Source organism: Panthera pardus, unplaced genomic scaffold, assembly GCF_024362965.1.
Source record: "Panthera pardus isolate Hobbes unplaced genomic scaffold, ASM2436296v1 HiC_scaffold_8, whole genome shotgun sequence".
Classification (NCBI taxonomy): domain Eukaryota; kingdom Metazoa; phylum Chordata; class Mammalia; order Carnivora; family Felidae; genus Panthera; species Panthera pardus.
In genome coordinates this window covers 51999820-52021746 of record NW_026527013.1, presented here as the reverse complement: position 1 = coordinate 52021746, position 21927 = coordinate 51999820, and the positions used below count along the sequence as shown (strand labels likewise).

At 43.6% G+C, this 21927-nt stretch overlaps 1 protein-coding gene across 2 annotated transcripts in view; it reads right to left on the bottom strand.

Annotated features, from left to right (window-relative positions):
• The window catches only part of IRAK2 (interleukin 1 receptor associated kinase 2), a 60150-nt gene that overhangs the window by 1758 nt on the left and 36465 nt on the right, over positions 1–21927 (bottom strand). For both annotated transcript variants that reach the window (XM_019428182.2, XM_019428183.2), the window contains 6 exons: positions 20221–20335; positions 17565–17674; positions 15382–15577; positions 11876–11938; positions 3846–4046; positions 322–613 (listed from right to left, as the gene is read on the bottom strand). In XM_019428182.2, the coding sequence (XP_019283727.1) occupies positions 322–613; positions 3846–4046; positions 11876–11938; positions 15382–15577; positions 17565–17674; positions 20221–20335 (977 nt within the window). The remainder of the gene's footprint in view (positions 1–321; positions 614–3845; positions 4047–11875; positions 11939–15381; positions 15578–17564; positions 17675–20220; positions 20336–21927) is intronic.

Below are 21927 nucleotides of genomic sequence, written 5' to 3'. Positions count from 1 at the left end.
CAGGGAGGCTGTGTGGTCATCCAGCAAGAAGACAGTAGCTTGGCCAAGAGGGGCCAGGCAATGCAGAGAAGCAGATGGAGCTGAGAGATATTTAGGCCAATGGATAGGACTGGGTGATGGGCTGGACATAGGCAGCCAGAGACAGAGGGAAGTATAAAGGATGACCCCCACCCAAGGCTTCTCTTTGTGCAGTCAGCTAGTAGGTGAACAGCTGAAAAATCAAAGAACGCATGAATTAGAGCAACAGAAGGAACAAATGGCAGGCTGAGTTAGAGACCCATAAACGAGCTTGTGTAAGCACACCGTTCTCCACACACTTACCATCCTGGGGAGGCTCCGGACTGGCATAGGCTCCAGAGGAGGAGTCTGCCGGCGTTCCCCCATCAGCCTGCAGCCTGCCTTCTCTGCCCTCTGTAGGGGGGAGTGAGGCAACATCCCCAGCCCTGGGTGCTGCCCTCATGGAATAGGAGGCATCAAGGCTGGAATTGTCCACATCGTCCGTTTCTTCTGGGGTGTTGGAGGAAGAGCCTGTGCTCTCGGAAAGCCCACTCCAAGGGGACAACGTCTCCTGATCTCTCAGCCGCTCTTCCACAGCGGCCACAGAACCACATACCTTGGAGAGAGGAGAGATAAGAACTTTCTCTGAAATCAAAAATCTTACGGGTCTCCCAGGCCGAGAGAGAGAAAGAGGGAGACTGAAGAATCAAATGTTGATTCTTGCTGCTCTGTCTGGAAGAAGAGAGCATGTGCCTTTGAAAAGAGCACATGACCAAGATGGACCAAACATTGTATCCCATTCCTCTGACCTTAATGAGTTAAGGTTTGATCACGTGACCCAAGCTGGTCAACCAGAATCCTTCTCCGGGACCTTTCTACTTAACGCTTCTTGAGGAAAGACTCCACTTTCCTTTCTAGTGGTAGATCCAGACTCCCTACCCACACAGAAAACCTGTTCACAGCAGGAAAAATTAAGACCCCCACAAAGAATAAAACAGAGGCCAGAGATAGAGATAGATGCACTTTTGCTGGTTGAGACCCTGTGTCTCCTGTCTGCTATTTGTTTATGTAAGCCAATAAGTTCATTCATTCATTCACTCATTCATATACTCCCTCCCAGGCCCCCCTCCTGTGTATGTGGGTATGTGTGTGACTAAGAGTTTGACTTAAATTCTATCTCTTTCAACTGGAAATGCCCCAAGTAATATAGATATTGCCCTTGAGGACATTTCTGACTAGGGAGGTTAGGAAATCAGAGGGAGGCAGGCAAGGAATGTTTCTTCTTTGTATACATACATACATACACACACACACACACACACGCGCGCACAAAGGGCAGACAGATATACCCTTAATAAAAATGACACATCTCACTTGCTCAGTGCCTTTGCAATTTACAAAGCACATTTGAATGTGATGCACAGTGAGTTTTTATAGGTAAAAAATTTAAAAGACCAGAGAAATTAAGTTCCCTGCCTAAGGCTACTCAGCCAGTAAGTAACAGAACTACTGACCCCAGGCCTGCTTGTCTTCAAGTCCATGACCCAGATGACCTCTCATCTTCCCAGTTTATTTGTGCAATACTGAGGGCAAGGATCACTTCTCATTCCTCTTTGTATACCTTAAATGCCCTATCCCCTTTATTCTACATAACTAATGCCTCCTCATCCTTCAAGGTCCAGTTCAAATGTCACCTCTTGAGACAAATCTTCAGAGCATGTACCAAATAAATATTCGCCAAGCTAAAAACTGCATTCCCTTGTGGCTAGGTGTGGCCATGTCACTAGATTAGGGCCTATGGGGTGTGAGAAAAAGTGATGTGTGCATTTCCAAGTCACACCTTTAAAAGGTAAGGAGTGTGTTCTCCTCTTCCTCTTAACCCCCTTTCAACGGCTGGAATGAAGATGTGATGGCCTGAGCTAGAGCAGCCATCTTGGACTCTGAAATGGAAGCCACACAGTAAGGATAGCAGAACAACAATAATATAGAGGCGGCCTGGAGTCCCCAGTAAAGTGGCGCTGCCACATCAGCTCTGAACTGCCTGCGTTGAAGCTGTTCAGCTAAAGAGAATAAATTTCTATCTCATTTAAACCACTGTATTTTGGAGTCTCCTCATTATAACAGCTTCATCGAGTGTCCTTTAACGAATACGTTGAACAAAAGAATAAAATAAATGAAGAGATGAAAGCCTGAATGAAAGAATAAGTGGTTCAGGGAGACAGATCTTTTCAGAACATAAATCTGATTACGTCCTGCCCCTGCTTCAAACCCCTAGTGTCTTCCTCAAAATCCTAACTGTGCCTGCAAAGCCCTAAATTATTGGGCTCCTCCTTTCTCAGCAGCCTCACCACAAGCCACTCTTCCCCATGTGCTTCTTGTTGTAGTCACTTACACCTTCTTCCAGACCTTTGACTAAGCCAGGCTTTCTCTCACCTCAGGACATCTGCAGGAGCTGCTTCTTCTGTTTGGATTGCTCTTTGCTTACAATCACTACCTGGGGAAAATCCTCCTGGGTGGGACCCCATCATATGCTATAGTGCTCACCACACAGATGACTACTACGCATTGTCTGTGAGCTCCAGAAAAGCAGAACTGGACCTGCCTTGTTCACCGATTTGATCCCCCCCGCCCAACACACAAGTACTGAATGAATGCTGTGCCACTTGGCACCTGGAACAGCTCAGGCGAAGAACAACCACTTGGGTCTCTAGCTCCTGCCACATCCCAGTGCAATATGGTGGACATGGGAATGAACGTGGAGTCCAGAGAGCTCTGACAGAAACTCACTCTGTGGCCTCATCTTTTCCTCTCTGGATCTTTACTTGCCCATCTAGAAAATGACAGGCCTGGGCTACAGCGGTGGTGTTCAAAGACTTTTTTTTCAGCTACTAAGCCCTTTCCTCAAATGAAGTGTTAAGTACTCAGTACAATTATGTGAAGTAAAAGGGGGTGTCTGGTTGTAGTCCCGGGTGGGGCCTGCACCTCCCCGAGCCCTCTTGCTGCCAAAAGCAACTCCTGAGGTAACTGCAAGGAGTCCCTCTCTGCCAAACACCACTTGAAGATCACTGTTGGCCTGAGAGTCCTCTCGGGCAATCATTAGGTCCTTAGAAATACCCAGCATGGACCACAAATCTATACCTGTTACCATGGAAACCACCACTCTATATCACATGCATAGAAAGATGCTGTAGCCCCTGATATGTTTGATTTCTGGGATATCTGCCTGGCCCATGGGTTAAGGATGCTCCCTTCCTCTAGGACTTAGCCCTTCCAACTTTCTTGGGTTGACCCCCTGGCCACCAGGTTTATAAACTGGGCCCCACTCCCCTTGTCTTATTTGACTGGCCAACGGGTGGACAATGACTCTAGGTAGGCCAAACAGGCTCTCTCACTGAGAGACTGGAATTGGGACCTGGAGACTTGATCTCCCAGTCGGGGTAGAACCATAGCATATACATAATACCCATGGCCATATCTCCTAACCAAAACACGGGTCAAGAAAAGGGAGCCCACAGAGAGGAGAGGAGGAATCAAGCAGATTCAGGGAAAGCAGAGTTCTATTAACTGAGTACAGGATCCTGGGCTTCCTGAGGCCCCCAGCACACCGCCCTCAGGTTCCTGAGCTACTCTCACTGGCTTCCCTGCTTTGCTCTTATGAGCTCCATTAAGTTGTGATGCTTGCAACCAAATAAGGCTCAGGTTTATGAAATCACATCTCGGTAAAGGGTTCAACCCCGAGTGTTGACCTAGTCCCTGGTAAAGCAGAACCACAGGGCCACCGGGACGGGAGGCCCACCCACCCCAGGGCAGGGCTCATCGCCAGGGTAAAGGCTGAGAGTGAGGCTCACCTCTGCCAGGCTGGCATTCCGCCTCCGCAGGCAGAGGCAGGCAGCCATGGCCAAGGCCTGGGCGCAGTCCTCCAGCAGCCTCCCAGCTCTCTTCTCCAGGTACTTCTGGCAGATCTCCTTAGCCATCACCTTTTCCACGCCCGTCTTCCTGCAGCAGAGTGAGGTGGTGCTGCTTGGGATTTCACTGAGGAGTAAATCCTTCTGTGGGAAGAAGAGGATAAACACTCCAGTGTGAGTTGCAGGGATGTGGGATTCAACCTGCACATTCCCCACCATCCCCCGCGACACACCAGGGCTGCAAAACTTCGCAGAAAACAGGATTTTAAGGGGCGCCTGGGTGGCTCAGTCAGTTAAGCAACTGACTTCGGCTCAGGTCATGATCTCACGGTTCGTGGGTTCGAGCCCCACATTGGGCTCTGTGCTGACAGCTCAGAGCCTGGAGCCTGCTTCAGATTCTGTCTCCCTCTCTCTCTCTGCCCCTCCCCCACTTGTGCTCTGTCTCTCTCTCTCTCTCTCTCTCTCTCTCTCTCTCTCTCAAAAAATAAATAAAATGTAAAAAAAAATTTTTTAACAGGATTTTAAGAAATAAAAGCATACAAGGATCCAAGAAACAAGGAAAAAAGCCAGAACTGGAGAACTGCTAAGTTCCCTATATGTACAAGGTGTTCCATAATACACCAGTACCACCCAGGGAGGGACTTAACATAGGCCTCAGTTGATTTACCAGGAAAATGGGGATAATAGGACTAACACAAAGATTAAAAGATATAACGCATCTAAGGCATGAAGTGTGACACTCGACGCTGAATAAAGATTCAATAGTCTATTAGTGACCATGATAAATAGTAGCAATAGCTATGGTTTATATAGTACTCCATGCTAAAAACTTTATTTACATTCATAATTTAATCTTATTAACAATTACAGGCACATTTTTTTGATATACAATACATATTTTAGGGTGTAGGATTCTGACTCATGTATATTTATTTATTTTTTAAAGTTCGAGAAGCATTATTATTTTTTAAAGTTTTATTTATTTAAGTAATTCGTAACACCCAACATGGGGCTCAAACTCATGACCAAGAGTCACATCCTCTACTGAGTGAGCCCCTAACACATATATATTTAATAGGAGATCTACTATATAAATATTGTGTATACTTACAATTTTATAAATTTTATATTTATATATTATAAGGTTTATAATATTTTATACTACTTAGCAGAAATCTAAACTATGCATATGACAAAAGTTATGCTATATATTTTTATATAAATATATAAACATAAATAGTATAAATTATGTTTCATAATATTTCATAAGTATATATTTACATATTTACAAATATGTAAATATGTTGCAAATATATTAAATACATTGATTAAATATATTAAATATAGTATAGGGAGCTATGTAATATAATTATGTATATTTATTGATATAACATATAGCATATTGCACACAGCATTATAGCATCTTGTCATTGATACAACAATCTGTTGTATCATACGAAGCATTTACATTTATGTTTTATATTTGTGATATATTTGTGTACATAAAACATTTAATATAAATTTTCTACACATATTCTGTTATATATAATGTATACTTTAATCAGTATGTTATATGTGTACATATTTGTAATTATATTTCATAGAATATGTAGTATTTTATGTAGTTACTCATGTAAATATATGCAAATATTTCAATGTACTTTATGTTATATACAATGGTATATGCACTATAAATATTGTATAATATTTTATGCTATATAAAATGCAAAAAGTGATGGAGCTCCATGTCGTACATAATATAAAATATGAATATATATTTAAATATAAATATAGGGATGCCTGGGTGGTTCAGTCTGTTAAGTGTCTGACTTCAGCTCAGGTCATGGTGTCATGGTTTGTGAATTCAAGCCCCACACTGGGCTCTCTGCTGTCAGTGTAGAGCCGGCTTCAGATCCTCTGTCTCCCTCTCTCTGCCCCTGCCCCACTTGTGCTCTCACTCTCTCTCTCTCTCTCAATAATAAATACATATTAAAATATATTTTTAAATTTTTTTTTTCATGTTTATTTTTTCTTGAGAGAGACAGAGCATGAGCAGGGGAGGGGCAGAGAGAGGGAGAGACACAGAATCTGAAGCAGGATGCAGGCTGTGAGCTGACAGCACAGAGCCTGACACGGGGCTCATACTCAGAAACCATGAGATCATGACCTGAGCCAAAGTCCACTCAACTGACTGAGCCAACCAGGCACCCCAACTATATATACATATTTTAAGAAGTTGTCATGGTGTTTAAAGTTGATACATCAATAAACACCAAAAGGGTGTTATTTACAGATATGGAGGTTACCACCATCTGAAACAGAGTCAGAAACTGTTCAAAACGACTGCCCTGAAAGAATGATAGGGGCAGAAGCTCACCATTTGACTCCCCCCCACCCGTGAAATCACGGATCTCATCTGGCAAGAGTCATCAAGAGACGCTAAGAGCACGGGGGGTGATGGGGAAACTTAGCGAACTTAGTGGAGTCAGCAACTCCACCTGGACCCACTGATGAACCTCAGCACCAGAAGGAGGAGGATCCACTATGCGCATCGTGTTGTGATGCAGTGGGAAGCACCCAGCACCATCTAGGAAGCAGCACTGAGCATGAATCTAACCAAGTCTCAGGATAAGAGGAATAGAGAAATAAGAACACCACAACGACATAAAAATCCGGAACATGAGACAGTCTACGGTACAAATGACTCACTTTATGCAAAAATGCAATATGTGGAAAGAAAAAGTGGGGAAGGGTGTACTTGGAGACTAGAAGAGTTTCAAGGGGCGTCTGGCTGACTCAGTCAGAAGAGCATGAACTCTTGATTTGGGGTCATGAGTTTGAGCCCTGCATGGGGTGTAGAGATTATCTAAATTAAAGAACTTTCAGAAAAAAAAGAAGGGTTTCAAGAAACATAATTAAAGGCAACATGTGGACCTTGTGTGTATCAGTTTCAAACAAACCAACTTTAAAAAGCAATTTTGGAGACAACTTGGGAAATTTAAATATGGAATGGGCGTTAAATGATATTAAGGAATTAAGAAAACTGTATTTTATGGGTGGCATAATATAATACGTGGGCTATGCTTTCTTTCTTTCTTTTTTGAGAGAGGAGGGGGAAGAGCAGGTGGAGAGGGAGAGTGAATCTTAAGCAGGCTCCACCCACAGCGCAGAGCCTGACTCGGGGGCTAGATCTCATCCATGACCAACCGTGAGATCATGAGCTGAGCTGAAATCAACCAGCTTAACCAACTGAGACACCCAGGTGCCCTTAGGCTATGCTTTAACACACACACACACACACACACACACACACACACACACACACACACACACACACACGTTTTTTGGGTTCAAAAGAAATAAGAAAAGCGTGATAATGATAACTGATGGGATGGATCCATGGAGATTCCTTATACTCTTCTCTTTACTTTTGTGCGTCTTCGAAATTCTCCATAACAAAAGGGGCTTTCAAGAAGTGGCCATGCCTGAGGCCAGAGAAGCGGGGGAGAGAGGCGCGGTTGGGTTTTTGGAACCAAATATGCAGATTATCTCTTCAATTTCACTTGCCAAAGGTAACACCTGCTAGTGGTTTGGATTATATTATCCTAGACCTTCTGCTACAGAAGTCTATAGGTATAATTACTTTTGTTACATATTAGTTATATGTAATAATTATTATAGTGGCAAGCAACCACTTAAGAGTTATTAAAATAGCGGTAATCATAGTTAATAGTTAACTCATATAGTGCTTACTATATTCTAGTCACTGGTATTTTTTTTAACTTTTTAATTTCTTTTAATTTTTTTGGGGGGGGGGAGAAAGAGAGAGAGAGGCAGAGAGAGAGAAAATATTAATCAGGAAATATTAATCAGGCTCTACGCTCAGCACAGACCCTGTCACCAGGGCATGATCCCCCAACCTGAGCTGAAATCAAGGGTGGGACACTCAACTGATTGAGCCACCCAGGCACCGCTCTAAGTCACTGTTTTTGGTACTGTTTTAGGTACATATGACTCAACCTTCACTAAAGCCCCTTAAGTAGGTACTATTTTTTTTTTTTTAATTTTTTTCAACGTTTTTTTTTTTATTTTATTTTTGGGACAGAGAGAGACAGAGCATGAACGGGGGAGGGGCAGAGAGAGAGGGAGACACAGAATCGGAAACAGGCTCCAGGCTCCGAGCCATCAGCCCAGAGCCTGACGCGGGGCTCGAACTCACGGACCGCGAGATCGTGACCTGGCTGAAGTCGGACGCTTAACCGACTGCGCCACCCAGGCGCCCCAAGTAGGTACTATTATCTATCCCAGTTTGCCAATAAGAAAATGTAAGCTACAAGTTTTTTTTATTCATTCATCTACTTATTGCCAAAGATGGGATTAAACTATAAAAGTATTCTGAACTTGCTTTTTTCACTTGGAGATATTTTCCTGTCAAAACATACGTGTCTTTCTCATTATTTAAAAAAAAATTTTTTTTCATTTATTTATTTTTGAGAGGCAGAGAGAGCACAAGTGGGGAGGGGCAGAGAGAGAAGGAGACAGAATCCAAAGCAGGCTCCAGGCTCTGAACTGTCAACACAGAGCCCGACGCGGGGCTCGAACTCACAAACAGAGATCATGACCTGAGCCGAAGTTGGATGCTTAACTGACTGAGCCACCCAGGCACCCCTCTCATTATTTTTTTTTATAAGATGTTTATGTTAGCTTTATTTGGAAGTGCCAAAACCTGGAAGTGGCCCAAATGTCCAACAACTGGTGTTAAACAAATGGTCATACATCCATACATTGGAATATTCCTCAGCAAGAAAAGGAATGAACAACTAGTATGCAAAATAGCATGGATGAATCTCAAAAGCACCACACTAAGTGGAAGAAGACAGAAACAAACAGGTACACACTCTATGATTCCATTTATCTGATATTCCAAAAAAGAACTATGCAGTCAGAAATTAGATCAGTAGTTGCCAGGGGCTGGAAGTGGGGAGAAGGCATTGACTGTAAAACTGCACAAGGGAATTTTCTGGAATGATGGAAATACTCCATATCTTGATTGTGGTGGTGTTGGTTACATAAATGTCTACATTTTCTAAGACGTACACCATTCTATACGCCTCACAAGTGTGAATTATACCTCAACAGAAATGAATGCACATGTCCACAGTGAGACCCACATACAACAGTACCTAGCAGCTGTATGTGTAATGATCAAAAACTGGAAACACCCCACATGTCCATCAACAGGTGATGGGACAAACAGTGGCACATGTCTGCAAAGGAACATTACTCAGCAAAAAGAAACGAACCACTGACACAAAGAACATGGATGTATCTCAGAATAGCCATGCTGAGTGGAAAAATCCAGACAAGAGTACTCTCTCTATGATTTATTTTGTATGAAAGTCCAGAAAATGGAACCTTGTACAGTGACAAAAAGCAGATCAATGGCTGTGGGGGATGGCAGGGGCTGGGAGGGATGGGCAGGGAGGATTACAAAGGGGAAGAGGTAACTTCTGAGGTAGTAGGCACAGTCATGAGCTTGGCTTGGTGATGATTTTGCAGATATATACATATGTCAAAATTTATCACATTATACACTTTGTCCTCATTACTCATAAATATTTATAAACTTATGTTCATGAACTTATTTATGAATAACTTCATGGAATTTCCACGGTGTGTGATTATACTGTCATTTCTTTACCTCCCAGTTGACACATATTTCACTTGTTTGCAGCTCTTTACTAACATAAATAATGCTACAATCAACGTTCTTGTCCATCTGTCTTTCCTCCCTTGTATGTGTGTGTCCCTATGTACAAGTGAAATTGCTGCATCAGAAGGCACGCCCATTTTAAATTTTGATGGAAACCACCTAATGACCTCCGAAAACACTGTGGCCAGAAACACTCCCCCGAGGGTGAAGGAAAGGCCAGCTTCCTCCTACCGTGGACCACACTAGGTGTTACCAGCTTTCATCTCTGACCCAAATCTTAAATACATGTGCAATCTTAATTTTTTTTAATTAAGATTTTTAAAAAATTATACCCTCCACATTTTTATAAAGTAACCTCTATGCCCAACATAGAGCTTGAACTCATGACCCCAATATCAAGAGTCTCATGCTGTACTGAGCAAGCCAGCAGGCGTCCCTTCCTCCACATTTTTAGAAACCATTAACAAAAAATGCCTTCCAGAAAATTTTACATAAATGTCTCAAAAAGCTCCTTCTCCTGTGACATTCATCCAGGGAGACCCAGAGGACTGCTAGGGAATTCACTTCACGAAAACTGTCAGAATAGCCAAAGTATGGAAATAGTTCAAATGTCCATTGATGGGTGAATGGATAAAGAAGATGTGGTACATATATATGCAATGGAGTATTACCCGGCTATCAAAAAGAATGAACTCTTGCCGTTTGCGACTACGTGGGTGGAACTGGGGGGGTATTATGCCAAGCAAAATTAGTCAGAGAAATACAAATATCATATGACTTCATTCATATGAGGAATTTAAGATACAAAACAGATGAACATAAGGGAAGGGAAGCAAAAATAATATAAAAACAAGGAGGGGGACAAAACATAAGAGACTCTTAAATACACAGAACAAACTGAGGGCTGCTGGAGGGGCTGTGGGAGGGGGGATGGGCTAAATGGGTAAGGGGCATTAAGGAAGACACTTGTTGGGGTGAGCAATGGTTGTTTTACGTAGGGGATGAATCACTGGCATCTACTCCTGAAATCATTATTGCACCATATGCTAACTAACTTGGATGTAAATTAAAAAATAAAAAGATAAATAAAATGCAGAAAGAAAAAAAGAAAAGAAAGAAAGAAAAGGAAAAGAAAAGAGAAAAGAAAAGAAAAGAAAAGAAAAGAAAAGAAAAGAAAAGAAAAGAAAAGAAAAGAAAAGAAAAGAAAACTGTCAGAATAGGAGAAACCACCTCAAATTGCCCCACACCTACCTGAAATTGCCCTGAAACCTACCTCTGTGCAGTATCTGGGGCTCGGTGGCCCAAAAGTGGCAGAGCTTGGGGGGATCAGCAAAGGGAGAAGTCATGGCTTCCTGTGTGTAGGAAGGCCTTCAGCCCCCCACCCCAGGGCCCAGGGGATGCTTTTGGGGCCCAGCCACAAAAAACCAACTGCTCTAATGGCCTCAACATCAAGTCAGGAAAGGTGCTCCCCTCTCAAACTGATGAAAAGGATTTGGAACTCTGCAGAAAACATGGGTTCAAATCCCAGTTCTACCACAGATCTCACTGGGGGGCATGAGACAAATCTCTTCACCTTGGCCTTAGTTTTCTCATCAGAAAAATGGGGATGATAATAATCTTGAATTCATATGGTTGCACTGTCACGAAAATTAAACAGTCAGCCGAGTGTCGGGGTTAAGAACTCAGGATCTGTAGTCCAGAAAGACCTGACGTGGAAGTCCAGCTCTGACACTTAGTAAAGCTGAAATCTCAGGCAAACCTCAGAGCCCGCTCTTCTCAAGTGTGGGTGAACGCAATGACCCTAGCAATCTTGTGGCGGTTTTGAGATGACTTAGAAAGATAATATATGCAAGGTGCCAAACACAGAGTCTGGCTGTGCTGTTATATTTTTGAAATTACACTGTATGTATATACATAGGAATGCTAATTCTTTGAACCCTCAAAATGGAAATTATTGTTTTTATTATATAAACCCATTTAAGAGGGCTGAAATTCACTTTTACCAACTTGAAAACAAATCCTATTTGACTGCCGGATGTGTGGAGAGAAGAAATGGGTTTCCCCTAAACATTCTGAGTTCTCTTATCACAAAAAATAAATTCTTGGCTGGCTGGTAAGTAGGGGAGAAGTTAAGGTTACTTTGCAGATCAAACCCTAGACTGAGGCCTCATAACCATCTGTAAAATGGGTACAGTAGAGGTCTCTGCCCTCCGGATCCCTCCCCTGCTAGCTGTGAGCCAGAAGTGACTGGTTCCCTTACCAGGTAAACTGGGCTTCGGTCATTATCCATTGCAGGGATGCCGGTGAGGACCTCAGCTAACACCTGGAGAGGACATGCAGTTAGCATTGTTCAGACACTCATACAGAAGTTCAGACAGCAGATTCTGGCCAAGAGAGACGATTCTTCTCAGAAACAAAAGCTGAGCTCCAGGCCTGGCTCTGCCATTTGCCAGGACAGACACTTGCCCCAAATCTGGAACATCAGAGTATCACTAAACACCTCCTCCAACTAAACACAACACCCAGCTGCTAGTAGAAGGTTTGAATAAATAGCAAGTCAGGAATGATGGAAAGCAAATATGTGTGTATTACCATGAGTTTTATATGCATATGTATATCCACATAAATATATATGTATATTTATATATGCATACTATATATTTATATATAAATATGTGTATACACATACTTATACTCACATATCTATCTATATACATATATGTACACATACTATTTTTAAGTCTATTTTTTAAGTTTATTTATTTATTTTGAGAGAGAAAAAGAGAGCAAGCATGAGTGGGGGAAGGGCAGAGAGAGACTCTTAAGCAGGCTCCATGGTGTCAGCGCTGAGCCTGACACAGGGCTCGATCTCATGAACTGTGAGATCATGGCCTAAGCCGAAATCAGAAGTCTGATGCTTAACCTACTGAGCCACCCAGGGGCCCACACACTATATTTTAAAGATCATTTCACTAAAAAACCCATCCGAAGTGGTAAGTAGGCATTGCTACATCAGTCTCAGGAAAAGGAGGAGTCTGGGTATATATGTCTATTCTACACAGCATGTCTCAGCAGTATCTGTAGCATGTTTCTTCCTCAGCCTTTATTAACATTATTTGTTCATTAATTCACCCACGCACAGAAGGAGCACACCCCTGTACCAGTATAAGACACCACAGCTTTGACAAACCATGATATGTGTCTTATTATAGGGAACACCTGCTTTGAACAGAAATTCTCAGCAGACATAAGAGCATAGTGGTTAAGGGGTGTACGATCAGACAGGACTGCCTGGATTTAAATTCTGACTCTCTTCCTTTTTTTTTTAAGTTTATTTATTTTGAGAAAGAGAGAGTGTGCATGCACAAGCTGGGGAGGAGCAGAGAGAAAGGGAGAGAGAGAGAATCCCAAGCAGGCTTTGTGCTGTCAGCACAGAGCCCAATGCAGGGCTCAAACTTACAAGCCAAGAGATCACGATCTGAGCCAAAGTTGGAAGCTTAACCAACTGAGCCACCCAGGTGCCCCTGACTCTCTTCCTTAATCACTTAGGTGATCTTCAGGCAAGTGCCTAAAAATCTGAGCTGGCATCCTATCCCCAGAGGACAGACCTGCAGGATTAATTACAGACTGGCAGGGGCCAGGAGGGGGGCAGCAGAGGGCACCCCGTAGCAAGTGGATGGGAGCAAATTGAAATGGGATTCCCAACCAGCTCCTGCCAGGAAGAGAGGGAAGGACAAGGGGAAATGAATAAATAGACATTCACTCTGCCCCTTGTACAGACAGGCTCTGTGCTGAACCCTTTATGGAGATCATTCAGTGTTCACCAAACAAACAAACAAACAGACAAACAAAACCACTGAGAAATGCAGTGTTCCTAACTGGAGGAACCAGAGTTCAAAATCATAGTGTCAGTGGCAGGGCAGAGAAAAAGAGTGAAGGGAGCCAGTGGGCACTGAATGAATGAATGCATGAATGAATGAAAAAAAATTGTTACGTCAAGAGTTGAGTTAAAAATTCAAGGGTAGGGGTGCCTGGGTGGCTGGTCAGTTAAGAATCCGACTTTGGCTCAGGTCATGATCTCTCTGTTCATGGGTTAGGGCCCCACATAGGGCTCTGTGCTGACAGCTCAGAGCCTGGAGCCTGCTTCAGATTCTGTGTCTCCCTCTCTCTGCCCCTCTCCAGCTCAAGCACATGCTCTCTTTCAAAAGTAAATAAACATTTAAAAAAATTTTTTTTATTTCAAGGATAAACAGAAATCAAGAGTGAGGGTATAAGGGTAGGAATAATAACTACCACCACAATAATAATAATCTTGACATGTGCAGGGTACCGTGCTAACTAGTTTATATATATTATCTTATTAGTCTCCATACCTATCATTATTCCATTTTACAGAGGACAAAACAGGCCCAGAGTTACAGGTGACCTAGCTGAGGTCACAAAGCTGAAAATAACTAAGCTGGGACTCAAACCTCTGCCCTTAAGCTCTGCACTGTATTGCCTGGTAGCCTCAGGGTTTAGTCCTGCTGGTTCTTAAGATGAGCAGGAGCCTGGCCTAGCCCCACTAAGCATCACTGAGCCACTGACCCCTGATGGGGTCAAGGAAACCAGAAGAGCCAATAGGAGACAGAAGGAACCAGAATCTGATATATGGAGGTCAGGCTAAGAGCAGAAGGTGGCTCGGGGAAGGCACTAGTGCAAGAGGTGGACAGATAAGAGACTGGGGTCAGAGAGAGGAAGCTCAAAGTTCAAGGCTAGAGAGGAAGAGAGAGGGCAAGGTCTGAGAGGCAAGTGTTTGCTCTTGGCAAAGGTCAATCAGAGACTGTCACTTTTTTTTTCTCAGCCAGCATTTCCCAGATGGGGCTCCATGGAACACTGGTGCTGAAAGATACCGAGGAAACAAGGTTCCACAGTCAAATAAATTTGGGAAATGCTGTATACCACTTGCCCAGCTGTGGTGAATTCCCAATTAAATTAAAGGCTCATAACCATATTGAAGTCTCTGATTAATTTTGTGATAAAGAAATGTGCTGGACTTTACTTAACCCAGCATTTCTCATATCTATTTGGCCATAAAAGCCTTAAAACACATCCAACCTACAGAGATGCGAGGATGTTCCACAGAAATACTTTGGAGGCTGTTATAGTCAGACCATGAGCTCCTGGGGGAAGGACTGTGTTTTAGTTACATTTATATTCAGAGTGCCCAGCACGCAGTGATGATAGGACAAGATGGTGGCAGTGATGAGGAGGGAGGGTAGAAGCAGAGGTGGATACTAAATTGGTGGGTGGCTGTTGAACAGATGGATACTGGATGACTAAGTGAACAGATGGTTGGACAGATGGATGGACAAAGATGAACAGACAACTGGTTGGACCATTAGATGGCTGGCTGGCTGGGAATCAGGGCACTAAGGAGCCTACTAGAAGCTGGACACTCATGAGTAGCTGTACTTTAAGGGTCGGCAAACTTTCTGTAACAGGCTAGACAGTAAATACTTTAGGCTTTGTGGGCCACAAACCAAGTCTCTCTCACTTATTATTATTGTTATTAAATCTTTTATAAATGTAAAAGCTTTTCTTAGTTATAGATGGTACAAAATATGCCCTGGGCCAGTTTTGGCCTGGGGGCCATAGTTTGCCAACCCCTACTGTACTTTGATGGAATATATCTATGGGCTTCTATTATATCTTATGCTTACAAAGGAGCTGTGGGGAGAACAAATAGGTACAGGCCAAAGCCCAAGCACAGAAGGAAGCTCTTACTATTCCACAGCTGAAGATGTCCACTCGCTTTGTCAGCTGTCCCACCCTGATGAAATCCTCTGGCAGATATGCAGCAGAGGCCTGGAAAAGGTGAGTCTTCATCATGGTATATCTTGACCTTTTGTTGTCAGGACACAGGTGAGCCATTGGGTGAGCCAGCTTGGAGGTGAAGTTTTGGTCTAGCAAAACATTGGAGCTGTGGAAAAGAAAGCAGACAGAACTTTCTCAGTTTGAGCTGGAAAGAAGAGGTTGTCAAGGAGACCCTTTTGGAAAACAACTTTGCAGTAAGCAGCATTGGCCCCTACAAGTTAAGGGTCACTTAAGACTCTCAATCCGGGGGTGCCTGGGTGGCTCAGTTGGTTAAGCATCCAACTCTTGATTTCAGCTCAGGTCATGATCTCATGGTTCGTGAGTTTGAGCCCCGTGTTGGGCTCTGCGCTGACAGTGCGGAGCCTGCTTTGGATTCTCTCTCTCTCTCTCTCTCTCTCTCTCTCTCTCTCTCTCTCTCTCTTTCTCACACACACACACACACACACACACACACACACACACACACAATAAATAAACTAAAAAAAAAAAGACCCTCAATCTGGATTTTCTGAGCCAGTCCTGAAAGGGCAGGGAGTGGGAACCCACTCCCACCAGGAAATGAAGACAGAGCTAAGATTAGTTGTGCTGCCCCAGGCATGCCATTGGTGTAGCCAAAGAGGTGTGGCCTTCCTGACCCCCACAGATGTCAAACCCTCATCAACCTCAGTTTGCCAAGCCGATAGCCTATGAGGGCTTGGTCCCTTCCAAAATTGTTCCGACCCCAAGTTCTGGCCCAACTGACTCAAGTCTGAAGGCCACCGTCCTTTGTGACTAGTCCTGCCCAGGTCATGGGGAATAGGGGAAGCAATAAGAAACATTCTTGAGCCTAGTCATCTAATCTGTGGGAGTAAACATTCTCAGAAAGTACTTCAAAGGAAAAAACAAACAACAAACAAGAAAACAACTAAGTTACGTGTGTGAAAATTATCAAATTAACCCTAAATAGTTGTTTACAAAAGAAACATCAATTCTAATATCCACTGTTAGGAGTGGTTAAGTAAATTATGGGTAAATCCTTCAACAGAAAACTACAAAGTCACTAAAAATGGTGAAATGCAGGGGCGCCTGGGTGGCTCAGTTGGTTAAGTGTCCAATTCCATTTCGGTTCAGGTCATGATCTCACAGTCTGTGGGTTCAAGTCCCACGTTGGGTTCTGTGCTGACAGCTCAGAGCCTGGAGCCTGCTTCGGATTCTGTGTCTCCCTCTCTCTCTGCCCCTCCCCCACTCACACTCTGTCTCTCTGTCTCTCAAAAATAAACATTAAAAATTAAAAAAAAAAAAAGGATGACAAGCAATAAAGGGAAATATCTGCCTTGTTTAAATAAAGGGGGAAAAAAGAAAATGTGAACTGGTAACCAAGTAACAGTACTCCCTTAAGGCTAAGACTTCTGTGAGGGCAAGGGCTGAAGAAATGGAGGCCAGGTGTAAGTCAGGGTGCCAGAGCCAGAATGACCTCTCACCCTTTCATTTCCTTTCTCGCTATTACAATTGTTTATGCAATCAAACAAAAATCAGGGACAAAAAAAGAGGACAGGGATCCCACTTGCCAAACACAGAACTTTGAGGAAACATGAGTTCTATGGTTTTGAGGTCAGTTTTGCCAGATTTTCTGGTGTCTTCTGGAATCTCTCCCCATGCTTCCAGTCCCCAGACTGGTCTCTCGTGTTCTTGGGAGCATGAGATACTGGGTTGCACACCTACCCTTCAGGAAGATTCCCTGACACGAGTTGCTCTTGCCAACAGATACACAAGCAGGGGACAGTTCTCCAAGAAGACCCTGAGTGAAAAGCTCAAAATCCAGGTCCAGACCAGCTACTGGGTTGGAAGTAAAATACATCGGCATGTGAGGTGCTCGCTGGGAAAACACCAGCTCAAAAAGACGGGGTGACAGACGGGTAGTTCGTGAGGACAGCAGACGCTGATTTTTGAGACAGTAACAAAGAAAGACAGAAGAGACCCAAGGGAGGTGAGATGGGGAGAGAGAGCCACAGAGAAAAGAGGTGGGGGTGGGGGGAGAGGAAGGGACACAAGAACGTGTGCTGTCTTGTCCCCGCAGCACAGGTAGTCAGCAGGATGCGGCCCACCTCTCTCACCTCTTGATATTGCCGTGGATGATCTCCAGGCTGTGCAGGTGCTCCACAGCATGAAGCAGCCCAGAGCAGATGCTGGCACGCTGGGGCCAGAGGAGGGGGTCCGAGCCACCCTAAGTAAAGGAAAAAAGAGGAGAAAGAGTCACACCTGTGTCTTTTTATTTTTTATATACATTTATTTACTTTTGAGAGACAGAGAACTAGTCGGGGAGGGATAGAGAGAGAGGGAGACACAGAATCTGAAGCAGGCTCCAGGCTCTGAGCTGTCAGCACAGAGCCCGACGCGGGGCTCAAACTCGCAAACTGTGAGACCGTGACCTGAGCCAAAGTCAGATGCTTAACTGACTGAGCCACCCAGGTGCCCCTATGCCTGTGTCTTTTTAAAGTCCCAACGAGCTCCTGTCTCTCCTCCAGACCTTCACTTCCTCTGCAACAGGGTTTGGCCAGCATGGAATACTGGCAGGGTACCAGCTTTAACATGAGAAGATCCAGATGTAAATCCCAGCTCAGACATGCACTAGCTGTGTGACTTTGGAAAAGACACTCAACGTCTCTGAGCCTCGGTTTCTTCAGTTATAAAATGGAAATGTTATTAAATGTTAAACCCCTATGCTTTGGGATTGCTCTAAGGATTCAAAGGAGGATATGGTGTAGGAATATATGGTATGCCCCTAGCATAGTGCCTGCCACACAGTGGGTGCTCAATAAACTACAGCTATTTTTATCATGACTATAGAGTGGTAAACTCTGGAATTTTCCTCTAGGAGGGGATGGCTGGGAGAGGAGCTACGGAGCTTGTGTTAGCTCACCAAGCATATGGGCCTTACACCAACTTTATGTGTATTTAGGGAGACCTCACAAGGGCTGATGGGGATTGTGGGGTGAGCTAAAGCCCCCACCATCCCCAGGCACTGCCACAGTTGTTCTAAGACTGGAAGTCCAGGCTAAGTCACTACTTACTTTTCAAGTCTCGTCTTGGGTCCCACATCCTGTAAGAACTGGCCTTGCTAACAGGTTTCTCCTCAAAACCTCTGAAGTTTAGAGCCACATGAACCCTGTTTAAATTCCGGCTCTGACACTTGTCAGCTTTGTTCCTCTGGGCAAGACACTTTGCCTCTCTATGCCAGAGACTCCTCTTTTCAATTTCTTCAAGGTTTATTTGGTTTTGAGAGAGAGAGAGAGAGAAGGGGGGTGCTGAGAGAGAGAGGACAGAAGATCCAAAGCAAGTTCCGCGCTGTAGCAACAAGCCCAATGCAGGGCTTGAACTCACAAGCCATGAGATCACAAACTGAGCTGAAGTCAGACACTCAGCTGACTGAGCCACCCAGGAGCCCCAAAGACTCCTCTTTTAGAAAATGGGAGATACCTCTTGGGTTGTGGCAAGGCCTGAAGGAGAAGCCTTTACCATGGTGTCTTGAACACAGCAAGAGCACAATAAAGCTAATGATCATTATTATATCACAAATAATTGCTTTGTCTGGTCTCTGTTAAGGAAAGCAGTAATCTCCTGTGGAATAAAATTTCCTCCTATTTGAAGATTTGACGGGAAGGAGGTTTGTTTGTTGTTAAAACTGTAATTTTAGTAGGTATGATGCTCACATAATATGTGAAAGGCACAAAGGGTATGTAGTAAAAGTTTCTCCCCCTGTCCCATGCCCCAGCTACCTAGCTCACTTCCTCAGAGGTAGCCAAGACACCAGTTTTTTTGTATCTTTCCAGAGATAGTCCATAAATATGGAAGCAAATATATAATAGAATAGCATTCTCTGAAATCTTGCCATTTGCAACTATGTGGATGGAACTGAAGGGTATTATGCTAAGTGAAATGAGTCAGTCAGAGAAAGACACAAATCATATGACTTCACTCATATGAGGACTTTAAGAGACAAAACAGATGAACATAAGGGAAGGGAAACAAAAATAATATAAAAACAGGGAGGGGGACAAAACAGACTAAAAAATATGGAGAACAAACTGAGGGTTGCTGGAGGGGTTGTGGGAGGGGGGATGGGCTAAATGGGTAAGGGGCATTAAGGAATCAACTCCTGAAATCATTGTTTCACTATATGCTAACTAATTTGGATGTAAATGTTAAAAAATAAAAAATAAAATAAAATAAAAAAAGAACAGAGTGCTATACCTGAGATGCTATTGTAAGTTGCACAGGTGTGCTGTTGGCTAATACTGTTGATTTTTGCATTTTTATTAATAAGCAAAGTGGCTAAATTTTTATTTTCTCATATAAATTAATATTTTCTTATTTAATCTTATATAGTTTTCTAAAATTTTTTGAATAATCTTGGAAGCTTTCAAAAAAAATAGAATAGCATTCTCAGCAAATAAAAATCTGCTTCCTCTTCTCCCATACTCTGTATCTCTTAATTATTTTTCTTGTCCTATTGCATTGACTAGCACCCCCAGAACAATGTTAAATAAAATGAGTGCTATGGGATACCTTTGTCTTGCTCTTGACTTAAATGAAATGCCTCTTGTCAAATAATTTGTATAGGCTTTTATCTGAAGATGTTTAGCCAGATCTTATCTAACCCAACCTAAATTCTCTCTGGATGGCCCCTCTCCCATCTGGAAGTCCTTAAACCCTGAGTCCCTACCTAGATGCTACCTGGTCCTGTTCTCTGACCATGATCCAGCCCCTTACCTGACCCTGGAGTCTGTCCTGTAAAGAACCATTTGCCATATATGGGTAGATCAAGCTGTAAAACTGATTTCCGGTGCAGAAGCCCAGCAAAGGTAAGACGTTGGGGTGGCAGCATCTGAAATCAGGAATTAGTGCAGAGATGAGGAGTCAGACAGAAAGAATAACTAAAGACTGCTCCACTTCCTCACCTCCCACCCCTCTTCTGCCCCCGCTACCCCTCAGAGGCCACCAGTGGCTTCCCAGGTACCAAATGCTGTGACCCCTGAGGGTTGAGCATCAGGGTAGAGAGATGAAAACTGCCTGCCTTCTACAAGCTTGAAGTCAAGGAGCTCAAGCTTATCCTGCCTCACTGCTTGGTAGCACATAACATCTTAACCACCCCATCTTCTGGAAACAGAGGCTGAGAGGTCAAGGAACTGGCTCATAGTCACAACCAGCAAGCAGTGAAGCCAGGATCAGACCACAGGTCTGTTTGACTCCCAGGACTGGGTTCTTCCTGAAATCCTCTTCTGCTGGGTTCTGAGTCACTATTCCCTCCTGACCCTCTTCCTACCTCTCTGACTGTTCTTTCATGGCCTTTTTCCCTAAGACCCTTCTCCTTTGCCTTCCTCTGAAGCGTAAGTATCCCCAGCTCATCATCTTGTTTGATAAGCTGTGTCTCCAGGGATCTCCCACCTGTATCAGGAATGTCCCAACGTCTCTCATTTCAGCCCGTCCCTAAGGTCCAGACCTGAATGTCTAATTGCATTCCGATGCTGCAGATTAGCAGTCTAGACTCAACAAGTCCCAAACCTGCTTCCATGCCCACGGTTATTATCTCAGCAAAGGGCACCACTATCCATCCAGTTTCGTGGAAACCCTCCTACCTCCCTATCTAATTAGTCAGCATTCACCATCATAAATAGCTTTCCAACTGTCCCCTTCATTCCTCCCTCCTCTGCCTTGAGTTAGGCCCTGATGGATACTCCACAGGACTATTGTAATGGCCTCCTATCCAATCCCTCTGCCCTCCCCCACTTCCCCAGGCCATGCTACTGCACGTTTCACACTCATGAGAGTCATTTACACTCAGTCCCTTCCAGACCCTAAACTTCCCCAAGGCAGGGGCTGTGTATTCTTCACAACTGTACTCTCTAGAGCCAAAAAAGGGTCTTGACAACTCAACATTTGCCCACTCAGTGAAGGAGTATCTGCCAACTCAAGAAAAGCACTTTGCCAAAATGGGAAGGGGAATTATACTTTCATCTTTTATTAAATGTTTTTATTTATTTATTAAATATTTTATATTTATTAAATGTGTTTATTCACACACATATATGAGTACAGAAAAGATTAAAGAAAATATATCAAAATACGAACACAGTAGTAGTTATTTATAGATGCTATGGAAAACAGGTGATTTCTGTTTCCTTATTTCTGATTTTCTTTTTTTCTTTCCTTTAAGTAGGCTCTGCACCCAACGTGGGGCTTGAACTCACGACCCTGAGATTAAGAGTCGTGTGCTCTACCAACTAAGCCAGCCAGGCGCCCCTGATTTTCCTTATTTCTTAAAATACTCTCCAGTAATCATGCATTACTCGCCCAAGGCTACACATTGGCAGAGGAAACCCCGACAGTGACTTGCCAAGGTTGAATGACAGCTGGCGTCCAGAGCATGACAGGTGCCCAATACGCATTTGTTAAATTCATCAGTGACGGCAGAGCCAG